Source organism: Scyliorhinus torazame, chromosome 3 (assembly GCF_047496885.1).
Source record: "Scyliorhinus torazame isolate Kashiwa2021f chromosome 3, sScyTor2.1, whole genome shotgun sequence".
Lineage (NCBI taxonomy): Eukaryota > Metazoa > Chordata > Chondrichthyes > Carcharhiniformes > Scyliorhinidae > Scyliorhinus > Scyliorhinus torazame.
In genome coordinates, this window is record NC_092709.1 from 198267724 (window position 1) to 198292389 (window position 24666).

At 48.2% G+C, this 24666-nt stretch overlaps 1 protein-coding gene across 1 annotated transcript in view; it reads left to right on the forward strand.

The window, feature by feature from the left end:
- atp10d (ATPase phospholipid transporting 10D) overlaps positions 1-24666 on the forward strand; it is a 375226-nt gene that overhangs the window by 295358 nt on the left and 55202 nt on the right. The window contains 2 exon segments of the mRNA XM_072496710.1: positions 15075-15201; positions 17178-17362. Coding sequence (XP_072352811.1) covers positions 15075-15201; positions 17178-17362 — 312 coding nt within the window.

The window sequence follows — 24666 nt, forward strand, 5'->3', positions numbered from 1 at the left end:
CCACCCCCCCCCCCCCCCCCACTCAATGCCATCTAGCCTCTGAAAGAGTACCGTACATGATACCCAAGAATTGTAAACACCCCCCTCCCCTCTCAAACTCCTCCCGTCCACTGCCTCTTGTAAAACTCCTCCCCCAACCTCGGTTCCTTCCCCCCAACTTTCCACCTGGCTCGACCACTCGGACCCTGTTCTGCCAGGCTCAGATGGCCGCAGCCCCTCCCCCCACCTCACTCCCATTCACTGGCTGGCTTAAACCGGCCAGCGTGGAGGCCCCCACCCTGTTCCGTTTCCTCTTTGCCCGACCCTAGGAAAGCCCAGAAATCCCCTTTTAGCACACAAACCCAGCATATCCATCTACACCCCAAAGAGCCCTCATTTTGAGTAAAGGTCCAATCACGTCCCTTGTTCAAATATATACAACATTGGCTCCTTTAGCCCATACACCCGCATGCAGTGAAACAAAAAAGAAGAAAATACAGTCATGAGGTTACATCGGCACATGGCCATTTCTCAATTTCTCAGTTCTGTCACAGTCCTTCTGCCTTCGCAAACCCCTCTGCTGCTTCCACCGTTGAGCGTGTAAGTCACCCTCAGCTTCGCTGGATATACAATGCCGCACTGCACCTTGCTAATGTACAGTGCCCTCTTCACCCGGTTGAAGGCAGCCCGCCTCCTCGCCAGCTCCACCGTAAAGTCCTGGTATACACGTATACCAGCTCCAGCCCACTGCACCACCCGCTTCTGCTTGGCCCAGCACAGGACCTTCTCCTTCACACTGTACCTACGGAAGCACAGAGTCACTACCCTTGGTGGCTCACTCGCCTTTGGTACAGGCCTCCACGACCGATGAGCCCGATTCAGTTCATATCGGGAGGGGTCCTCCCCCTCCCCCAATAGTTTCGCCAGCACCGCGGCAAAATACTCAGTCGGCCTCGATCCTTCAACTCCTTCGGGCAGCCCCACAATCCTCAAATTCTGTCACCTGGATCTGTTTACCAGGTCTTCCATTTTTCCTCGCAGATCCTTGTTAATCTCCATCACCTTCCGCATCTCCTTCCCCGGGGCTCACATAGTTGACCTGTATCAATGCTTTTAATTTGGGGGAAGTGAAATAAATGAGAAATCGTTCGCTGAGTGAAAAATTCAGTCAGGTGGAAGGTGTGGTGGTGGTGGTTGGGGAATGGTCCGGTCTCTGTCCAAGGAAGAAATGGAGAGCCCTCAGACCATTCTGGTGGGAAATAGAGGTGTTATAGAGATTGGATGCTCATAGTGAAGAGGAAGTGCTTTGGGCCTGGAAACTGAAAAATGTTGAAATGGTGTAGGGTTTTTAAGAGAAACGGATGTAGGTGAGAGAAACTGGACAAGACGAAAAAAATAGAGTCAAGTTGGGAAGATATATGGACCAAGAACAGGCTGAAATGATGGACAGGACTGTCCTGTTTGTGGATATTAGGAAGGAGGTAGAAGCGGGCTGTTAATTTGTATCCCCTGGTCCTTGTCCCATCAGCTAACGGGAATATTTTATTGTCTACTTTATCTAAATCTCTCATAAATTTGTACATCTCCACCGAATCTCACCTCAACCTCCTTTGCTCCAAGGAAACTAGTCCCAGCTTTCCCAATCTAACCTTGTAGCTAAAATCCCTCATCCTTGAAACCATTCTGTTAAACCTCTTGATGACCCTTGCATCCTTCCTAAAGTATGGTGACCAGAACTGGACGCAGTATTCCGGTTGTGGCCTTACAAGAGCCTCCGGGTGCTCAGGTTTCCTCCCACAGTCCAAAGATGTGGAAGTTAGGTAGATTGGCTATGCTAAATTGCCCTTAGTGTCCAAAACGGTTAGGTGGGGTTACTGGGTTACGGGGCTAGGATGGAGGTGTGGGCTTAGGTAGGGTGCTCTTTCCAAGGGCCGGTGCAGACTCGATGGGTCGAATAGCCTCCTTCTGCACTGTAAATTCTGTGTTCTATAAAGGTCAGGCATAACTTTACTACTCCTTACTCAATATCTTAATTCATCTTTTTTTTCATTTAGGGGATTTGGATGTTGTTGGTCAGACCAGCATTTATTGCCCATCCCTAGCTGCCCTTGAGAAGGTGGTGGTGAGCTACCTTCTTGCACCTCTGTAATCCCTGATGTGTAGGTACATCCACAGTGCTTTTAGAGAGGTAGTTCCAGGATTTTGACCCAGCACAGTGAAGGAACAGTGATGTATTTCTATGTCAGGATGGTGAGTGACTTGGAAGGGAAACGCAAGATATCTGCTGCCCTTGTCCTTTTAGTTGGTAGCGGTCGTGGTTTTAGAAGGTGCCGTCGAAGAAGCCTCGATGAGTTTCTGCAGTGCAGCTAGTAGATGGTACACGTGACTGCCACTGTTCGTGGGTGGTGGATGGAGTGAATGTTTGTGGAAGGGGTACTAATCAAGTGGGCTGCTTTGTGCTAGATGGTGGCGAGCTCCTTTAGTGTTGTTGGAGCTGCACTCATCCGGGCAAGTGGGAGTATTCTATCACACTCCTGGCTTGTGCTTTGTAAATGGTGGACAGGCTTTGAGGAGGGGAGTTACTTGCCCACAGGATTCCTAGTTTCTGACCTCTTGTAGCCACAATATTTATATGGCTAGTCCAGTTCAGTTTCTGGTCAATGGTAAACCCCCTGGATGTTGATAGTGGGGGATTGGTGATGTCATTGAATGGCAAGAGGCGATGGTTAGATTCTCTTTGTACTTGTGGGACACGAGTACTACTTGCTAAGCGTCAGACCAAGTCCGGATATTGTCCAGGTCTTGCTGTATTTGAACGTGGACAGCTTCTGTATTTGTGGAATCACGAATGGTGCTGAACATTGTGCAGTCATCAGCAAACATCCCTACATCTGACCTTATGATGGAAGGAAGGTCATCGATGAAGCAGCTGAAGGTGGTTGGTCCTTGGACACTACTCTGAGGAACTCCTGCAGTGATGTCCTGGAACTGAGATCATATTTTTAAAATAAATTTAGTGTACCCAATTCATTTTTTCCAATTAAGGGGCAATTTAGCGTGGCCAATTCACCTAGCCTGCACATCTTTGGGTTGTGGGGGCGAAACCCACGTAAACACGGGGAGAATGTGCAAACTCCACATGGACAGTGACCCAGAGCCGGGATCGCACCTGGGACCTGGGCGCCGTGAGGCAGCAGGGCTAACCCACTGCGCCACCGGGCTGTCCCGGTGCTGAGACCATTGACCTTCAACCACCTCAACCATCTTCCTTTTATTTTGTTAAATTTAGAGTACCCAATTTATTTTTTCCAATTAAGGGGCAATTTACCGTGGCCAATCCACCTAGTCTGCACATCTTTGGGTTGTGGGGGTGAAACCCACGCAGACACAGGGAGAATGTGCAAACTCCACACAACAGTCGAACCCAGATCCTCAGCGCTGTAGGCAGCAGTACTAGCCACTGTGCCACCGTTCTGCCCCACAACCATTGTTCTTTGTGCCAGGTATGACTCCAACCAGTTTCTCACCAATTCCTGTTAATTCTATTTTTGCTAGGCCTCCTTGATGCCACACTCAGTCAAATACTGCCTTGATGTCAAGGGCAGTCACTCTCGCCTCACCTCTCAAATTCAGCTCTTCTGTCCATGTTGGTCAGCAAGGTAGCACACGTGGCTAGCACTGTGGCTTCACCGCTCCAGGGTCCCAGGTTCGATTCCCTGCTGGGTCACTGTCTGTGCGGAGTCTGCACGTTCTCCCCTTGTCTGCGTGGGTTTCTTCCGGGTGCTCCGGTTTCCTCCCACAGTCCAAAGATGTGCAGATTAGGTGGATTGGCCATGCTAAATTGCCCTTCGTGTCCAAAAAGGTTAGGAGGGCTATTGGGTTATGGGGATAGGGTGGAAGTGGGGGCTTAAGTGGGTCGGTGCAGACTCGATATGTTCTATGTTTGAACCAACGCTGTAATGAGACCAAGAGCTGAATGACCCTGGCAGAGCTAAGCTTTTTCTTAATGTTTTTATTAAGGATTTTTAATGTTATACAGAGCAAAGGTAGTCGTGCATGTACATCAAAAACAAAAATATATATACATTGATTGTCTTTCATTATTTACAACGGTTGCAGATTCCTGTCTTGCGTTCTCCAGTGGGCACTTACTTCTAGCCGGGCCTCCAACTTTTCTTCCTGAACCCCCCCCCCCTTTAGTCATTTGGTGTGCCCTCTTCACTCTTCAGTTCTATATCTTGTTCCAGTTTGGTTGGCGTGACGCCATGTATTTTGTTATTTGCTGAGCTCCATGCTTCTTTGTTCCCTCTCAGCCCCACCCCTCCCTCCCACTTTTGTTTGTGTTCTTTGTTATGCCATGGCTTTCAACTCCCTCTGGCCTTCTGGCTTATTGAGGACATCTGGCTGCTCTGATACCCCACAGACTGCCACTCTCGGGCAAGGCTCCACCCTCATCCCCACCACCTTGGACATTGCCTCAAAGCAGGCTGTCCAGAACCCGACAAGTCTGGGGCAAGACCAAAGCATGTGGGCACAGTTGGCCATGCCTCCTTGGCACCATTAGCATTTGTCCTTCACCTCCGGAAAGAACCTGTTCATTCGTGTTCCAGTTAAGTGATCTCTGTGTATCACTTCCAGCTGCATTACATAGAACATCGAACATACAGTGCAGAAGGAGGCCATTCGGCCCATTATGTCTGCACCAACACACTTAAGCCCTCACTTTCACCCTATCCCCGCAGCCCAATAACCCCTCCTAACCTTTTTGGACACTAAGGGCAATTTAGCATGGCCAATCAACCTAACCTGCACGTCTTTGGTCTGTGGGAGGAAACCAGAGCACCCGGAGGAAACCCATGCAGGCACGGGGAGAACGTGCAGACTCCGCACAGACAGTGACCCAGTGGGGAATTGAACCTGGGACCCTGGCACTGTGAAGCCACAGTGCTATCCACATGTGCTACCGTGCTGCCCGGCTTAGCCTTGCTCAGGTGGAGGTGGAGTTGACCCTGTGCAGTGCTTCACTCGAGTCCCCACTTATTTCAAACCCTAGGTCCTCCTGCCATTTTTCCCTCGTCTCGTCCAGTGGTGTGTGTGTGCACATCCCAGTAGTCGCCCATACAGGTCGCCGCAGCTCCCCCTTCCTAAGGCATCCACATCCATTAGATCCTCTAACAATGATTGTTGCGTTGGTCGTGGTTATGTCCTTGTTTCCCTACAGAAGAAGTTTTTGACTGCATGTATCTTACCTCGTTTCTTCTCTCAGCTGGAAATTCTCTGTTAGTTTCTCAAGTGTTGTCAGACTGTTGTCTGTGTAGAAGTCCCTAACTGTCTGATTCTGACCAAAAGGTATATTTTATGTTTAAACAAACTTTAATTTAAACATAGAATTAACCATATTAACATAATAAATAACTGTCTAATTAACCGTTAAACAGTTCTTAAATAAAAGGAAAAACGTTAACTTGTGCTCTCCACCTTCACTATATATATTCCAATCAAGCAACTGAATACAGTTTAAAATCCACTCATGGGCAGCAAGGTGGTGCAGTGGTTAGCACTGCTGTCTCACAGCGCCGACGTCCCAGGTTCGATCCTGGTTCTGGTCACTGCCGTGTGGAGTTTGCACATTCTCCCCGTGTTTGCGTGGGTTTCGTCCTCGCAACTCAAAAATGTGCAGGGTAGGTGGATTGGCCACACTAAATTGCCCCTTATTTGGGAAAAATGAATTAGGTACTCATAAATACAGTAAACAGGGTGGTGGAGTGGTTAGCACTGCAGCCTCACAGCACCGAGGACCCGGATTCAATCCAGGCCCCGGGTCACTGTGTGAATTTGCACATTCTCCCCGTGTCTGCGTGGGTCTCATCCCCACAACCAAAAGGTGTGCAGGATAGGTTTAGGTTGGCCTTGCTAAATTGCCCTTTAATTGGAAAAAAAGATGAATTGGATATTTTAAATTTAAAAAAAAAACCTAGAAAGATAAATAAAGTTAGCAATCAGGATTACTTGTGTTCTCTGTACAGACCTTTGGAGATAGATCCTTTCAGGAAAAACCTGAAAATCCTTCTCCCATGTCCTACTCAAAAGTTATGGCAAAACTACCAAAACCACAGGCAGACCTGGCCCCTCCCATTAATTACATCATCTGTATCCTATTAAGATATCCCTGCTTAGCTCAGACTAAACACCACTCCCTCATTAATTATGTACATGGAATCTCCTCTAGCCTTTTGGCTAAGATCAAGCATTAGAACAAGCCCAAGATGAAGTTCAATCTCTTTTCTTGTCAGCTTGGATCTTGTCTGTCTCTCTTGTGGAGTCCATGAATTGCATTCAATTTGAATTGTTTTTTGGAGCAAGCAATGAGATGGATTAAGGGCTTGCCCTGTCCACTCTGGCTTTGTAACTTTAAGAATGGTGTAAAAAAGTTACAGTATTCCATCAGCCATCTCCCTGTAAACAAGTAAATATTTAAAATGAATAATTACCTGACCTTTACAACCTAATGCTTAATCACAGCTTAAGCAAATATACTGCCTGTACGTATTTGAACTCGGGGTTTTAAGAACAATACTACAACAAAATACAACATATAACGATTTCTTACATTCTCTGATACAAAGTACTCAGTAAGCAGTCTAGCCTTTCCATGCACCTCTAAGCAGATCGCACGTCTTTGTCCCTAATAGGACCCACTCTGCATTGCTATTTATGTGCTGGGGAAGATTTTTCGGTTCCTTTTTTTTAGCTGCCATTTTATTCTCATTCTATTTGTCAGTATTATTTTCCTCTTCATTTTTCCTCTCAACTTGTTGCAATTGGCCTAATTCTCACATGAGAATTTTCCTGGCATGCATCAGTCACACTTTTTTTTTTTTGAATGATCATATTCTCCATCTCCTTCGTCATCCCAGGAGCCCTAGCTTTTGTCCCCTTAGCTTGCACTCTTATTGGAATGTACCTAGATTACTGCCTTGAAGATCATCCATTGTTCCGTTAGAATTTTCCCTGTCAAATCTTTGCTCCATGTTACCTGCCTAGATTCACTCTCCTCCTGTTGTTGAAGTTAGCCCTCTTCAATTCAGAAGTTCTACTAAAGCAAGCATGTCAGCATGAGGGAAGGTGGACTGGCCAAATGCTTATTTTCCTGCCAACGATTCTTCTTATCATGCAGCTTTATTTCAGACAAAAGGCAAGAAGGTCGAGTCAGTGTATCAGATATTAATGCAACTATTAGGACTGTCCTTGCACTCTTTCTTGACTCGGACATCACATTTGCCATTCTCTAATCCTCTGGTATATCCCCTATGGCAAGCCCTTCCACTATCTTCATTACCACTTCCTTTAGCAACCAGGGATGCAGGCCATTTTTAATCTAAATTTTATGATATGATGATCATTCTTTACCCAAGTGTTTTCCCACATACACTTGATTCATTTGATCCACCACATTCTCAGCACCAGATCCAGATATGTCTCTTTCCTAGTTGAACTGAGAATATACTGATCAATGACGTAGTCCTGAACATATTTAAGAAATTCTTCCCCTTCCTTACTCTTTACTGTAACATTATTGCAAAACATATTTGGGAAGTCTCCCAATATCACTATTCTATAGTTGCTGCACATCCACAGATTTCCCTACAGATTTGTTCCTCTATTTCTCTCTTTTCTCACTGCTTGCAGATCGATAGAATATCCCAGTAACACAATCTTATCCTTCTAGCTTCTCAACTCTAACCAAATTGATTCTGTCTTTGCCCCTCCAAGATGCACTCGATTTACAGCACTACTGTTACCCCACCTCCCATTTTTCCTTCCCTATTTTATCTGATCATGTGCTCCTCACCATTTTTAAACCATGTTTCCATTATTGCCACTACATCATATTCTCATAAGTCAACGTGTGCTTGTTGCTCACTAACCTTAATCATTACACTTTGTGTTTAACATTCATTGTAAAACTGTATTTATATTCCTTGTAGTCCTTCTAATTTCAGTAAATACTCCTTTATACTAGCGCCCAACACCTGCCAATTTAGTTTAAGCCTTCCCCAACCACGCTAGGGAACTTGTCCATCAAGATATTGATCCCAGTCCTGTTGACGTGCAATCTGTCCCTTTTGAATGGGTGAGAGCTGCTCTAAGTTTGCTCACAGTACCCCAAGAGCCTGAAGCCTTTGCTGCTGCATCATGCCTCAAGACGTGCATTTAATCCCCCTATCTTCCCATACTAGCACATGGCAGTATGAATAATCCAGAAATTACTACATTCCTCCCTATTTCCTGAAAGTTTGACCATGAGACTTCATATCTAGCATTTCGGTGTCACAAATTCAGGCTCGTCCCCTTCCCTTGCAGGATGTCCTTTATCCTGACAACACACCATGTCTGACTCAAGATAACAGTTAGAATTTCCCAAACTATTGACTCTCCTGTTATAACTACATGTTTGCTGTTTGTTCACTCCCGTGCAGTCCTTTGTCCCATGGTGCTATGGTCTTAGCTACACTACTTCAAGTTGTTGCTCCGATCAGTCTCCAATGCTGAGTACCGGTTTGAGAGTAGCACATTCTGATTGGAGTTAATAATAGTAACCACATATCAGTAGAAAAAGAAGATAAACTGCTTGAAGTCTTCCTCCATTTCACTCTGAGGCAGCTGCTCAGACTTACTTGAAGATTGCTCTTAAACCAACTTTCCTACAGTCTTCCTGCGCACAGTGAGACCATGAAAACAGACAGTTTAAAAATGGGCCTTAAGGGAACTTGTGTAAAAATCTGTGTTCTATTGCAGCTTGTTCTCTAGGGCTCATTGTATTTGAAAGAAATCAATTTAACGTAAGTTGGTTAGTGTTCTGTAAATCTTGTCATGTAACTTAAGTTTCAGAAAAATAAAAACATATGCTCTGACTTCTCCTCTGAACTAATGCCCAATTTCACTGCACAGGACGGAATGTTACTTTCATTATTTCTTTCTATACACCATGAATACTGTGGTAACCCTTTCTCCTTGAGTGGGTGAAGTAAGTGGGGCTGCCAATTTGCTGTGAGTTGGTTTCCCTGTACTCTCAAGACAGATTTCACCACTACATTCATTTTTGTGTCCTATTTACTATAAAAGGTGTAAACCATGAGTTATTGTGGCGACTAGGGGTTTTCACAGTAACTCCATTGCAGTGTTAATGTAAGCCTACTTGTGACACTAATAAAGATCATTATTATTATAAACATTTTGGCCAATAATTCTAATTGTGTAACAGTGCTTCTAATAACTCTACAGAAGTCGTCCGGTGATGGCATGCAGGTGCTGGTCGCCCGCTGGGTGGCTCCTGCTCGAGGCTCTGATTTTTGGACTTTAATGGCCAGTTTCAGGGGCAGTTTTTGAATGAACTGGTGCAGGAAGGTATAAGGAAGGTGGGAGATGTCGAAGACCCAGATGAAGGGCACTAGAAAGAAGGGGGCGAGCAAATGTATGCCCTTAAGTGAGTTGGTGAGTCCAAAGGGAAGAAAGATGACGGGGGCTGGATCGCTGGGTGGGGCCGCTTCCCTCACAGTGGAAACTCTGGCCGAGGTGAAGGCCGGGGAATTTGAGAGGCAGTTCGCCAAGCAGGTGGAGGTGCTGTGGAGGGAGATGATGACTGTGATAAGGAATGGGTGGAGGAGGCAATTGATCCGGTAAGGCTGCAATGCTGGAGACATCGACTGAGGTACGAGAGCACAGAGAGAAGTTGGAAAGTGATGGTAGAGGCTCTGTCGCAGCACAGTGACCAGTCCACCTTGCTGGGTGAGGATCTGCAGAGGGTGGCACAGGCTAACAAAGGGCTCAGAGCCAAGATGGAGGACCTGGGGAACAGGTCAAAGCAGTAAAACGTGTGGATTGTGGGCCTGCCTGAGGGGGTGGAGGGCCCGAGGTCGACCAAGTACTTTGCGAAGATGCTGGCAGAGTTTTTGGGGGAGGGGGACGAACCCTCCCGATATGAGCTAGACAGGGCCCATCGGTCGCTCAGGCCGAAGCCGAAAGCGAATGAGGCACCAAGAGCAGAAATAATTTGCTTCTATAAGTTTCATGTTAAGGAGAAGGTCCTAAGTTGGGCGAAGCAAAGGCGAGAGGTGAAGTGGGAAGGCATTGATATTCGAATATACCAAGATTTGACGGCGGAACTGGAGAGAAGGCGAGAGGCCTGCGGATGGGTGAAGGCGGCACTGTACAGTAACGGCATGAGGTTTGGGGTGGTCCACTCGACAAAGCTGAAGGTGACACATAACTCGAGGGATTTCTACTTCGAGACGGTGGAGGGGCGGAGGCATTTTTGAAGGTCAAAGGATTGGGACTGAAATCGAGATGGGACTGGGCTTGGGACTTGGACTGAGGGGATGGGGGACTGTGCTTTGCCTTTATCTCTCTTTTAGGTTGTTTCTTGTTTTTGTATTTGTTGGGGGAATGTGGTGAACGTATTGCTGCTACAATTCACCACTGTATTGTATTGTATTGTATTATGTTGATGCCCTTGTGGGCTCCGCCTGTGCCTCCACCCCCTTGGGGGTGGTATATAAATCTGCAGCCTATAGGCGGCACTCAGTCCAGAGCAGTCGCAGGCAGGCACAGATTTAGCTGATTAAAACCACTGTTCACTTCTACTAATCGTCTTGTGTGAATTGATGGTCGCATCAATTTAATAAGCTAAGATATCGCAATGGAAGCCGCCCTTAAACCTGATCAACTGGAACTCGACCCACAGGCAGCTGAGGCAAAAGGAAACTTTTCACACTGGCTCCGCTGCTTTGAGGCCTACCCAGCCGCCTCCTCCTCACCCGCCGTCACCGAGGCACAGAAGCTGAGTCTCCTCCACACCTGGGTGAGCCACAGAATCTCTGTACTAATCGAAGACGCGACCACATACGCAGACGCGGCCGCGATCCTGAAAAGACATCACGTGAGGCCGGTGAACAAAGTGTTTGCGCGGCATCTCCTCACCACACGTCGTCAACGCCCCGGGGAATCGCTGGCGGAATATCTACGTGACCTGAGGGTACTCGCTCGAAACTGCAACTACAAGGACGTCACGGCCTCGCAGCACATGGAACTCGCCATCCGGGACACCTATGTAGCTGGAGTCCGGTCCAACTATGTCATACAGCGCCTGCTCGAAAAGGGCGCTCTCGACCTAGAAGAGACGGTAATACTATCCACCTAATTAGAGGTGGCCTTCCAGAGCCTAAATGCTTTCCCCTCCAATCACGCGATTTCCTCGTGGGCGCCGGAGGCGCGACCATCACCCGACCCGAGGGTGTCCCAGGCCTGTGCCGCACGCCTGCCCACCCAACCCGGGGGGCCGCCTTGCTATTTCTGCGGTCAGAACCAGCACCCCAGGCAGTGTTGCCCAGCTCGGAACGCGACCTGCAGCGACTGCAGCAAAAAAGGATATTTTGCCAAAGTCTGCTTGGCCCGACCCAAAGTTCCAAAATCGCAGGCCCGACTCACAGACTCACAGGGTGCAGACCCCGCAGCGTGGCTGCGTGCCTGCCTGTAACGCCCCCTTCTGATGCGTCATCCCCTCGTGCTATCCGTGGGGGCCGCCATCTTTAACCCTACCCGACACGGGCGACACATGCGACCGACACGGGCCGCCATCTTGGCCGCCATCTTCAATGCCGCCCGACACGTGCGACCGATGGGGGGCCGTCATCTTGGGACCACCCCTCTGCCACCGACCACGCCAGCTACCCACAGCTTGGCACTGTCACTCTCGACCAGTCACGGCCCAAGCACCTCAAGAACTCCATGATGATCGTCCGGGTCAATGGGCACGAAACGCCGTGTCTGTTTGACTCTGGGAGCACGGAGAGCTTCATCAATCCGGACACGGTAAGGCGCTGTTCCCTCCAGATTTCCCCCACACCCCAAACAATCTCCCTTGCGTCCGGATCACATTCCGTGCAGATCCTGGGGTACTGTGTCGTAAACCTTGCGATACAGGGCGCCGAGTATACCGATTTTAAACTCTATGTCCTCCCCATCTCTGCGCTCCTCTCTTGTTAGGACTGGATTTCCAATGCAACCTCAGAAGCCTGACCCTGAAGTTCGGCAGACCCCTACCCCCCTCTCACCGTATGTAGCCTCGCGACCCTTAAGGTCGCCCCTCCCTCGCTCTTCGCGAACCTCACCTCCGACTGTAAACCCGTCGCCACCAGGAGCAGGTGATACAGTGCCCAGGACAGGACTTTTATCAAGTCGGAGGTCCAGCGGCTTTAGAGGGAGGAGATCATCGAGGCCAGTAATAGCCCCTGGAGAACCCAAGTGGTGGTCGTCAGGACCGGGGAAAAGAACCGGATGGTTGTCGACTACAGCCAGACCATAAATCGTTACACGCAACTCGATGCGTTTAATTGCGATGGGGTTTAATTGCACAGGGGAAGTTTCGCAGTCGGTGGTTTGGGAGGCTCTGAAGGCAGTAGTGAGGGGGGAGGTGGCTAGGGAGGAGAGGGAGAAAATCCAAAGACTGATGGAGGAGATTTTGGAGATGGATGGGAGGTATGCAGGGGACCCGGATCCAGGTCAAGAGGAAGGAGCTGCAGGCGAGGTTTGGTCTATTGTCCACGGGGAAAGCGGTGTGCCAGTTGAGAAGGGTGAAGGGGCTGTCTACGAGTATGGGGAGAATGTAGGGCATATGCTGGGCAGTCAGCTCCGGAGGGAGACAGCGCCGAGTGAGATAGTTCGGGTACGGGAAAGCCGGGAAGCTGGTGTTGGCCCCGGGGTAGATTAATAAACAATTTGAGGAGTTTTATAGGGACCAGAATAGGTCGGAGCCACTGGAGGAGGAGTGCAGGATAAGGAGTTCCTGGATGAGCTGGAGTGTTCGAGGCTGGGAGAGGAGGATAGAACAGGGTTGGAGGGGCTGGTGGGGGAACAGGAGTTGAAGGAGGCGATTGGGAGGATGCAGGCAGGGAAGGCAGTAGGGCCCGATGGGCTCCTAGTTGAATTTTATAAGAAATTTAAGGAAAAGCTGGCGCCGTTGATGGTGCGAATGTTTGATGATGCAATGAGTCGGGGTGTCTTGCTGTAATCAGTGGGGCATGCTTCCATTTTGTTGCTACCAAAGAAGCTCTCGGAACCGGGGGAGTGTGGGTTGTGTAGGCCCATATCTCTGCTGAATGTAGATGCCAAGATGTTGGCAAAGGTGTTGGCGTCAAGGTTGGAAGGGTGTCTCCCGAAGGTGATTGGGGAGGATCAGATGGGATTCGTGAAGGGAAGACAGTTGTTCTTGAATGTGAGGAGGATGTTGAATGTGGTCCTGTCTCTGGTGGAGGAAAGGGAGATGAAGGTGATGGTACCACTGGACGCAGAGAAGACATTTGATCGGGTAGAGTGGGGTTATTTGATGGATGCACTGGAGAGATTTGGAATTGGGCCAAGATTTGGGGCGTGGATGTGGCTGTTGTATAAGGAACTGCTGGCGAGTGTTCGCACTAACTGCCTGAATTTGGGGTATTTTGCACAGCACCGGGGTCCATGACGGGTGAGCTATCCCCCCCACTCCTCCCCCTCCAGAACTGAGCATGTCGGTGGGGAGTATAATGGAGCAGCACAGAGATTCAAGATGTTCTCGGGGTATAAATTGAATTTAGGTAAGAGCGAGTATTTTATGGTCTCCCCACCAGGAGTAGGAGTGGGGGTAGGGAGTCCGCCATTCTGCTTGGCGGAAACTCACGTTGGGTATTTGGGGGTGCAGATGGCTCGAGATTGGGCAGGGCTTCAGAAGTTTAATTTCAGTAGCTTGGTAGGGAGGGTCAAGGCCGATCTGTTGCGATGGGACAATCTCCTTCTGTCCTTGGCGGGCTGGGTGCAGGCTGTTAAAATGAATGTTTTGCCGCAATCTCTCTTTTTATTTCGGTGTCTGCCGGTCTTTTTACCCAAGTCTTTCTTTAGGGGGTGGACAAGTTGATCACCTCGTTCATTTGGGGTGGGGAAGATGGCCTATATTAGGAGGGTGGTTTTGCAAAGTAGACGACAGGCGGCGGGGGTTAAGCTTCCCAAACTTCCTGTACTATTATTGGGTGGAAAATGTGGAGGCGGTGTAGAACTGGAGCAAGAAGGGTGGGGCTCAGTGAGTAAAGATGGAGGCAGGCTATTGTAAGGGGTCAGGGTTTCGGGTGTTGGCAACGGCGCCCCTCCCGATGGCCCCAGGAAAGTATTCGGTGAGTCCAGTGGTGGTAGCCACATTGAAGATTTTGAGGCAGTTTAGGCTGCATTTTAAGCTGGGGACCAGGTCAGGGGAATCATGGGTTCAAGCCGGGGAGGATGTTTGTGAGGTTTCGTGGATGGGATGCGAGGGGGATTAAGGAAATGAAAGATTTGTTTCTTGGGGGGGGGGCGATACACGAGCCTGGAGGAGCTGGGAGAGAAGAATGGGTTGGCGCAGGGGGAAGGGTTTAGGTGCAGAACTTTGCAAGAAAGGTTTTCCTGACATTCCCGATAATGCTGGCCTCCCTGTTGCTGAAGTGGGGGGGGGGGGGGGGGGGGGGGGTTGTTTCAGTGATCGATAGTGGGGATTAAGGCAAAGTGGGAGGAAGAGCTGGGGTGGGGGGAGTGCACTGAAAGAGGGACTGTGGTGTGAGATGCTACAGAGCATGAATGCCTCAACCTCGTGCGTGCAAGGTTGGGGCTGATACAGCTGAAGGTAGTGTACATGGCGCACCTCACTAAATCAAGGATGAGCCGGCTGTATGAGGGGATGTCTGTGAGCGATGTGGGAGGGGCCCCGGGAACCATGTTAATATGTTTTGGTCCTGCCTGAAGCCGGAAAGGTTTAGGAGGACGGTGTTTAGTACAATCTCGGGGGTTTTCCATATGGATTTGGAACCCGGTCCCCTAGAAGCCATTTTTGGGGTGTCGGAGCGGTCCGAGTTGCAGGCAGGTTCGTAAATACATATTATCTTGCTGCATCATTTTTTAAAGAATGCATCAACAATGATCAAATACTTGTAATGAATGGTTACATTTGTACATGTTTTACCATGTTAGTCAGTGTTCATATATGGACATTGGGCTTGAGATAGTTCATTCTAAACTCCACATTTTCTATTCTGCAGGTGATGAATGATGCTGAGTACTTGGAGTGGCTAAAATTCCACCTCTTAGCAGAGACAAGAATTGATAACCAAGAGGAGCTCCTACTTGAATCAGCTCTTAAGCTAGAAACTAACCTAACACTGCTTGGTAAATGATTGCAAGTACAAACTATGGAATGTTCTACATTCTTATAGCAGCTTAGCTTGAAGTATTTATTTTAGTGTTGTGTTCAGAATTTCTAATTGCTTACCTGGTTTAACAAATGCTGTTTGACTCTATGGGAGGAATCTTCCTCATCTCCCAAGGGCAAACTTGAAGGTGGAACAGGGAGGACATTTTGAAACTGTTGTTGGCTCGGTGGTAATCTTGATGGAGGCAGATCATCACTGTCAGTATCGGGTAGCCAATTTGAATAATTAAGTGTCCATTTCTAGGTAAATTGCAGATAAACCCTCTCCTGAGGGCCAGGTTAGACCTCCTATTCTCAACTTTCCCCATCAGAACTGCTTCTGTTAAAGGGTTGTAGGTATGGTCACAGGCTGTCCTATAAAGAGGGTTCCCCTCCACAATGCTGGCCAGGCAGATGTCATAGATTATCATAGAATTTACAGTGCAGAAGGAGGCCATTCGGCCCATCGAGTCTGCACCGGCTCTTGGAAAGAGCACCCGACCCAAGGTCAACACCTCCACCCTATCCCCATAACCCAGTAACCCCACCCAAATGTAGCCACAACATTTCTGAAATTCTAGCACATCTTCCAAGGCCACCTTTGTATTCACCTGCCTGCTGCAGTAGTTACTACCTCTCCCAGTGGGGCTATGGCAGGACAACACTTTGGGCTCTCCCGCTGGGCCAGGCAGTTGTCTGCTCTGCTCACTGTCCTTACTTGGATGGCGCTTCCGGAGGTGGCATCTTAATTGACCCCTTCCAGTAACTTTGTGCATGCGGCCAGGCAGTGTCAATGGAGTTGAGATCCATTTTTGTTTTCAAAATCTTCAAAGGTGGTAGGATTGCAACCGATGTGCTGCAGAATACAGTTCTGAGAGTGCAGTTTGTCTCAACCGTTTACCCCCCTATCCTAATATACAAGGGTTTGTGTAGAATTTTGAGGGACTGTGGGAAGCTGGGCTTCTTAAAACAACTGAAATAAAATGCATCTTTTTTTCTGAATTCCCTTAAAAAGTGCTGGGGGGGTGTTTCCAAGGATCATGAAGTAATCACCAGTAACATTAGACTGGGACCAGGATTTTTTGCAATTGTGTTTGCCAGTCTGAAATGTTTCACACATTCCCTTAATGAGTGGGTAATTGTGGATTTCCAAGCACAGCAGCAGAAAACCGTGTTAAGAAAATTGAGATTATATGGAGTCTCTGGTGATGCAGAGTTAGAACTTGGGGGATAATTGGATCCGTGAGCAAAGCTATTTTTCATTTTAAAGTCAGACATTTTATATTTGTAAATTGCTTTGATTAAGTTTGAACGGTAACTCACAGGTAAATAACAAAACTTATTTTCATTTGGGAAGTAGAATTTGCTAAAGCTGTAATGGCCAGGGCAGCAGTTTCTGCTTATGAAGCAAAATAAAACGATTATCTTTGGTTCATGAACTGCCTGCTGCCTGGGTACGAATGCCTCTTCTAGGGAACTGAGAGACATAAAATTGAAGCACGACAGCATTCACGTACATGGTTTGTTGATCTGTAATTCCCTTCATAAGTGTGGAATGTTGGCAGCTGGAAGTATGGTTTTATAGATTGGGAATGCATGCAAACATAAGATTTGTAATATATCACATTCAGCCAAAGGTCCTATGAACAAACTTGACCCGACCTTCACCTTGTTTCCATCCACTTAAAACAGGAGTTATTAGAAAGGCAGCAGGAGCAGTTTTTCCTCCGGCCTTCAGTAACTTTGGAAAAGATAATGAAAAGCTGATCAGGAATTAAATTATGTAACCATTGTCAATGATATTTCAATAAACCTGCAAACTTAAACTCAGTTTCAGAATTTTCGATGCATCAGAAAACACAATAACTCTTAAAGCACAATCATGCAGCTAATTCTTCAAATCGTTCCATATGATTTTTAGTGTGGAAATAACAATTTGTTATTCCATGTTTAGGTGCTACAGGCATTGTTGATCGCTTACAGAAGGGTGTTCCAGACACTATTCTGGCACTTCGAAAGGCAAAAATAAAGATCTGGGTCTTGACAGGAGACAAACAAGAAACTGCTGTTAATATTGCCTACGCTTGTAAACTTCTGGAAAAAGAGGACAACATTTTCACTCTTAACACACATAACAAGGTAAATGGAAACCTATGTGCACTGCACAGTTGTGTTGGAAATGTAACATTGGTTATTACTAGACACGAGTGTTTAAAAATTTAAAACTGGGAGCAGAATGAAAATTCTTATTGAAGATATTCTTTATATTTTAAGGAAGAATACAGAGTAACTGGAGTTTAATGATGAGACATCTCTCTTTTTCCACTATTGATTTCTGAATTGTTTTACTTTTCAACTTGATTACCTCATATCTTCTGTTGTTCTTTCTATGTTCTTTCAACTAAACTGAAATCATTCTGGAGTGTAGGAACAGCTCCCAAGCTCCTGTTTGCAAAAAAAAATAAAAATCTTTGACCAGAATCTAACAACAATCTTTATCAGTTCTGCTGAGGCATGCATGTTTTAGTGTCCCAAATCAAAGACATCTGCCCTGCTATCGCTACTCCCTCCGGCCCAAACCCATCCACCCCTCACTCAGCCTCCCTTTTTGTCCCCTCCCCAAGCACTTATGTTCCACCCTGCTGCACAGTCTCTTCTCCATCTCTTATGCTCCATAAACAAGTGTCTTTGATTATGCCCACCACTTGCATCTTCTGCTCCTGCCACTCTGATCCTAACTTATGATCATAAAACCTTTCTCATTCTTACAATCACTTACATTAACCTATCTTTCACCCTCTGGCCTAGCTTAATCCTACATCTTTAATAAATCTCTATTATCACTTCACTCGTCTGAAATCCTACTGTCTACCTCTCCATCCTTACCAACTTACCGCCTGATTTTTAATGTTCTTTGTAAAGCTCGGGGACACAGGCCTACAAGTGCATGCCATTTCAAGCCTTTCAATCAGGCTTCCATCTGACCCATGCTGGAGCAACACAGATCAAAGTCGCCGGTCATCTTATGTAACTGTGCCTTAACACGTTACATCAGCTGAAATAATTTCTTCTTCTATGGCCACACACAGCCTGTGTTCCTATAGCTCAATGTTCCATCCCTTTTCATCAATTCCATGCTATTCTTTGCTGATATCTAGCCCATTATTTATGGGAGAAGTGCTGGACGGCGGGAAACAGCTGAGGAAACCAGCAAGTCTGGGACATGAATTTAATGGCAGAGCCTCATTATCATTTCCTTCTTCTGTTCCCTGCCCAAGCCCAGCTAAATGGACAACTGACAGGTTGCAGCAAGGGGCCTTCTGGGATGACCACTAATAATAATAATAATCTTTATTAGTATCACAAGTAGGCTTACATTAACACTGCAATGAAGTTACTATGAAAATTCTCTAGTTGCCACACTCCGGCGCCTGTTCGGGTACACTGAGGGAGATTCAGAATGCCCAATTCACCTAACAGCACATCTTACGGGACTTGTGAGAGGAAACCAGAGCACCCGGAAGAAACCCACGCAGACACGGGGAGAACGTGCAGACTCCGCACAGACAGTGACCCAAGCTGGGAATCGAACCTGGGACCCTGGCGCTATCAAGCAACAGTGCTAACCACTGTGCCACCGTGCCAATGGGGATGGATGTTGGGATTGTCTGTGACCACTGTCATAATATGCACCCATGCACATCATGATGTAAAAACAGGCAGTGACAGACACCCAGGTTAGCCAATCAACATACAGGAAAGAACACAACCAATCACCAGATAGAACACCAGAGGGGGGGGCTTCCAACTATAAAACACACGAGGCATCAGCACTCCACCTCTTTCCACTGGTGACAACTGTAGTGACAGTCAGGGTGTATATATCAGTCAGCACCTTCTACACGTGGATCAGAGCTAGCCTGGTCTAGTAAGTTAGAGTTAGTACACTTAGAGTAGTAGAGTGTCAACCCACAGCCAGCTGTGTGCATTGTTACAGAAGTTCAATAAATCGTATTGAACCAACGCCTACGTTTGGTGTATGCTTTACCGTTCATCTGCATCCTGTTGCAGTCCGTGTTACCCCAGGGTGAATAACACGACATGATACCAGGAGTCTACTTCATCTAAGTAATTTACCTTGAATAATTCAGTGACGACCAGCAAGTGCCTTCCAGCGGCATGGAGAAGATCCAGCCCCCTCCACAGCTCCGGATCTCAGGCAATCTTGGCGCTAACTGGCGGGTCTTCAAGCAGAAATTCAATCTATACGTTGAGGCCCCTGACCTCGAGGATGCATCCGATGCCAGAAAAATCGCGCTGCTCCTATCAACTGTGGGGGATTCAGCCATCCAAATCTTCAATTCGCTCACTTTTGCCAACAGCGAGGACAAGACCAAGTTCCAGACCGTGTTAGCCAAATTCGACAGTCACTGTGAAGTCGAAACGAACGAGAGCTTTGAGCACTATGTCTTCCAGCAACGCCTTCAGGGTAAGGATGAGTCTTTCCAATCCTTGCTAACTCATCGCCGCATATTAGCACAATCCTGCAACTCAGGTGACACCGCTAATTCCCTCATCAGGGATCAGATCGTGTTTGAGGTCCACTCCGACACCCTGTGGGAGCAGCTCCTAAAAATAAAAAACATGACCCTGCCAGTAGACATCGAGACATGTAAAGTGCATGCACAGGCGAAAAGTCGCTACTCCCACCAACTTGCCTCCCACGAGACAGAGAGTGTACAGGCCATCGCCCGAGTGAGGCGCCTCAGCATCGATGAAGGCAGCCATTTTGTGCGCTTTTCCCGGGGTCCCACGCATGCGAACCATGGACGGGAGAATGAAGTGGCTGAAGACCACACTGCGCAGATGCGAGCAGCGGCTGACCGCACTGCGCATGTGTGACGACGCACGGAGCGTTAAGACGTCAACGTCGTGACGTGCCCGAACTGCGGCACCGCCCACTTAAAGCGACACTGCCCTGCAAGAGGCAGGCGATGTTTAAATTGTGGGAAGCCTGGCCATTATGCAGCCTCGTGCAGGTCTGCACCACCGATCGTAGGCCAGCGATCCCAGTTCCAACGCAAACGAGTTCGAAGTGTGCAGCAAGAGCTGTTGGATTCGGAACCTGGTAACACCACAAAGAACAACAAAGAACAAAGAAATGTACAGCACAGGAACAGGCCCTTCGGCCCTCCAAGCCCGTGTCAACCATGCTGCCCGACTAAACTACAATCTTGTACACTTCCTGGGTCCGTATCCATCTATTCCCATCCTATTCATGTATTTGTCAAGATGCCCCTTAAATGTCACTATCGTCCCTGCTTCCACCACCTCCTCCGGTAGCGAGTTCCAAGCACCCACTACCCTCTGCGTAAAAAACTTGCCTCGTACATCTACTCTAAACCTTGCCCCTCTCACCTTAAACCTATGCCCCCTAGTAATTGACCCCTCTACCCTGGGGAAAAGCCTCTGACTATCCACTCTGTCTATGCCCCTCAGAATTTTGTAGACCTCGATCAGGTCGCCCCTCAACCTCCTTCGTTCCAGTGAGAACAAACCGAGTTTATTCAACCGCTCCTCATAGCTAATGCCCTCCATACCAGGCAACATTCTGGTAAATCTCTTCTGCACCCTCTCTAAAGCTTCCACATCCTTCTGGTAGTGTGGCGACCTGAATTGAACACTGTACTCCAAGTGTGGCCTAACTAAGGTTCTATACAGCTGCAACATGACTTGCCAATTCTTATACTCAATGCCCCGGCCAATGAAGGCAAGCATGCCGTATGCCTTCTTGACTACCTTCTCCAACTTGATCCTTGTTATCCAAGGTTCCCGAAAATTGCCGTATTTATCCTTCTTCCTCACAGGAACATGCCGGTCCTGAATTCCGTTCAACTGATACTTGAAAGCCTCCCACATGTCAGATGTTGATTTGCCCTCAAACATCCGTCCCCAATCTATGTTCTTCAGTTCCCGCCTAATATTGTTATAATTAGCCTTCCTCCAATTTAGCACATTCATCCTCGGACCACTCTTATCCTTGTCCACCAGTACTTTAAAACTTACTGAATTGTGGTCACTGTTACCGAAATGCTCCCCTACTAAAACATCTACCACCTGGCCGGGCTCATTCCCCAATACCAGGTCCTCCTGACTCCTTGCTTAAGTTCCTTCCTACTTTCCTTATATGGAACGTTTAGCTGCCAATCCTGCCCTTCCCTCACCCAGGTCTCTGTAATGGCAACAACATCATAGTTCCAAGTACTAATCCAAGCTCTAAGTTCATCTGCCTTACCCGTAATACTTCTTGCATTAAAACGTATGCACTTCAGGCACCACGGATCCAGAGGACGACTGCCTGGAGTCCCCATATCGTGTGGGCATCATTACCACGTATAATAAGGCCCCCTCAAATTCAGCAACACGCCTACCCATCCTCAACGTGGATTCTGCAGACGAATGGCGTGCTGTCGTTCAAGTCAACCAATGCAGCATCCGGTTCAAGCTGGATATTGGTGCTTCAGCTAATCTCATATCTCAAGCAGATCTTGCTTGCATCCAAAGGCAGCCAAATATTCTTCCGCCGACCTGCCAGCTGCTTGATTATAATGCCAATGCCATTACTGCGTTATGGTCTTGTCACCTGCATGTCTCCAACAAGGCCATCAAAGCCACACTGCGATTCGAAATCGTCAAGCCTGACAAGGCTTCCCTGCTTGGTGCCCATGCATGCAAGCTACTCAATCTCGTCCAGTGCGTACATACCATGTCCTCTGCCAATATGAATCTTCAGGCTGACATTGACAAAATCCTGTCACAATACCCAGATGTGTTCAGTGGGATGGGCACGCTGCCGTACCGCTATAAAATCTTACTCTGGCCTGATGCCACACCTGTGATCCATGCACCACGCCGGGTGCCGGCTCCTCTGAACGACCGTTTAAAGGCGCAGCTGCAGGAGCTCCAAGACCAGGGTATAATCTCTAAAGTGACGGGACCGACTGACTGGGTCAGCTCGATAATCTGTGTGAAGAAGCCCTCTGGAGAACTGCGCATATGTATAGACCCCAAGGATCTTAACTGAAACATAATGCGGGAACACTACCCGATCCCAAAGCGGGAGGAGCTAACCAGTGAGATGGCACATGCCAAATTCTTCACGAAGCTAGATGCATTGCGTGGCTTCTGGCAGATACAGCTGGATGAGTCCAGCAGGAAGCTCTGCACGTTTAATACACCTTTCGGAAGGTATTGTTACAACCGCATGCCGTTTGGTATTGTTTCAGCCTCTGAAATCTTTCACAGGATCATGGAACAGATGATGGAGGGCATTGAGGGTGTGCGGGTTTATGTTGATGACGTCATTATATGGTCCACGACCCCAGAGGAACACATATCTCATCTCCAAGAAGTCTTTCGGCGCATACATACCAACGACCTCAAGTTTAACAAGGCCAAATGCTCCTTTGGCATGTCATCAATCAGGTTTTTGGGTGATCAAATATCCCAGCAGGGTGTGAGATCACTCGGACAAAGTCAAGGCCATCAACATCATGAAGGCCCTGGAAGACAAAAAGACGGTACTCCGCTTCCTGGGTATGGTTAACTTCTTGGGAAAGTTCATTCCCAACCTCGCATCACACACCACGGCTCTCAGGCATCTGGTGAAGAAGTCCACTGCCTTTCAGTGGCTACCCACACATCAAGTAGAGTGGCTCGAGTTAAAGGCAAAGCTCACCACTGCTCCGGTACTAGCGTTTTTTGACCCAGAGCAGGAGACAAAAATCTCCACGGATGCCAGCCAGGACGGCATTGGTGCGGTGCTCCTCCAGAAGGATGACTCCTCGTCCTGGGCTCCAGTGGCCTATGCCTCCAGGGCCATGACTCCCACTGAGCAGAGGTATGCTCAGATAGAGAAAGAGTGCCTGGGCCTCCTCAGTGGTATTGTAAAGTTCCATGATTACGTCTACGGTCTATCAACTGTCACAGTAGAGACTGACCACAGACCCCTAGTCCATATCATTCACAAGGATTTGAATGACATGACGCCCAGGCTTCAGCGCATTCTCCTTCGACTCCGCAGGTATGATTTCGAATTGGTTTACACACCGGGCAAGGAGCTAATCATTGCGGATGCCCTGTCTCACGCCATCACTGCGGCCTGTGAACAGGTCGACTTCATCTGCCAAATTGAGGCACAGGTGCAACTGTGTGCCAGCAGCCTCCCGGCCTCAGACGAACGAGTCATCAACATTCGAGAAGAGACTGCCAAGGACCCTCTTCAGCGGGTCATACATCACCTTGCAAATGGTTGGCAGAAAGGGCAGTGCCCCCAGTTTTTTAATGTCATGGATGACCTAACAGTTGTTGAGGGGATCCTCCTCAAGCTGGTTCGTATTGTTATTCCTCGCAGCCTCCAGAGCTTAGTGCTCAAACAGATCCACGAGGGACACCTCGGTATCGAGAAATGCAGTCGCAGGGCCCGGCAGGCTGCTATTGGCCTGGCATCAACGAGGACATATCCAACATGGTCCTCAATTGTGTGACTTGCTAGCGTTTCCAGCCTGCTCAGCCCAAAGAAACACTCCAGCAACACGAGATCGTGACCTCTCCATGGTCTAAGGTGGGAATCAATCTTTTTCACGCCAATGGGCGTGACTACGTGCTTATAATTGACTACTTCTCGAGTTACGCCGAAGTGGTGAAACTGTCCGACCTCACATCAAGGACAGTCATCAAGGCCTGCAAGGAGACATTTGCCAGGCATGGTATTCTGCTCACGGTCATGAGCGACAATGGTCCCTGCTTCTAGAGCCACGAGTGGTCCAATTTCGCAAAGCTATACCAGTTCAAGCACATTACCTCGAGCCCGCATTACCTGCAATCTAACGGGATGGTCGAAAAAGGGGTCCATAACGTGAAGCAACTGCTCTGCAAGGCTGCAGACTCCGGTTCTGACTTTAACCTTGCGCTCCTTGCGTACAGGGCAACCCCTCTGTCCACCGGTATGTCTCCGGCACAACTCCTTATGAATCGTGACCTGCGGACAACTGTTCCGGCCATTCATTTACCTGACCTGGATCACCTCCCAGTGCTGCAAAAGGTGCAGCAACTCAGAAACCGGCAAAAGCTGACATACGATGCTCATGCTACTGATTTGCTCTCTCCGGAAGATGCTGTTCGCATCAAGTTGCCTGGTGAAGGCTGGTCAGCTCAAGCTGTTGTTGTTCGACAGGCTGCTCCCAGGTCGTTCGTGGTTCGCATGGCTGATGGATCCATTGTCAGGCGCAACAGAAGGGCACTACACAAACTTGCCTGCCCATCACCGGATCTCACGTTCCCAGCTGTCGTTATGCCTTTTCCGGACACCTCGCTCCACGAGGCCACCAATCTGGCTGCAATCCCGCCTGTCAAGGTGCCGTCGTCCCCACCTCCACCTCTCA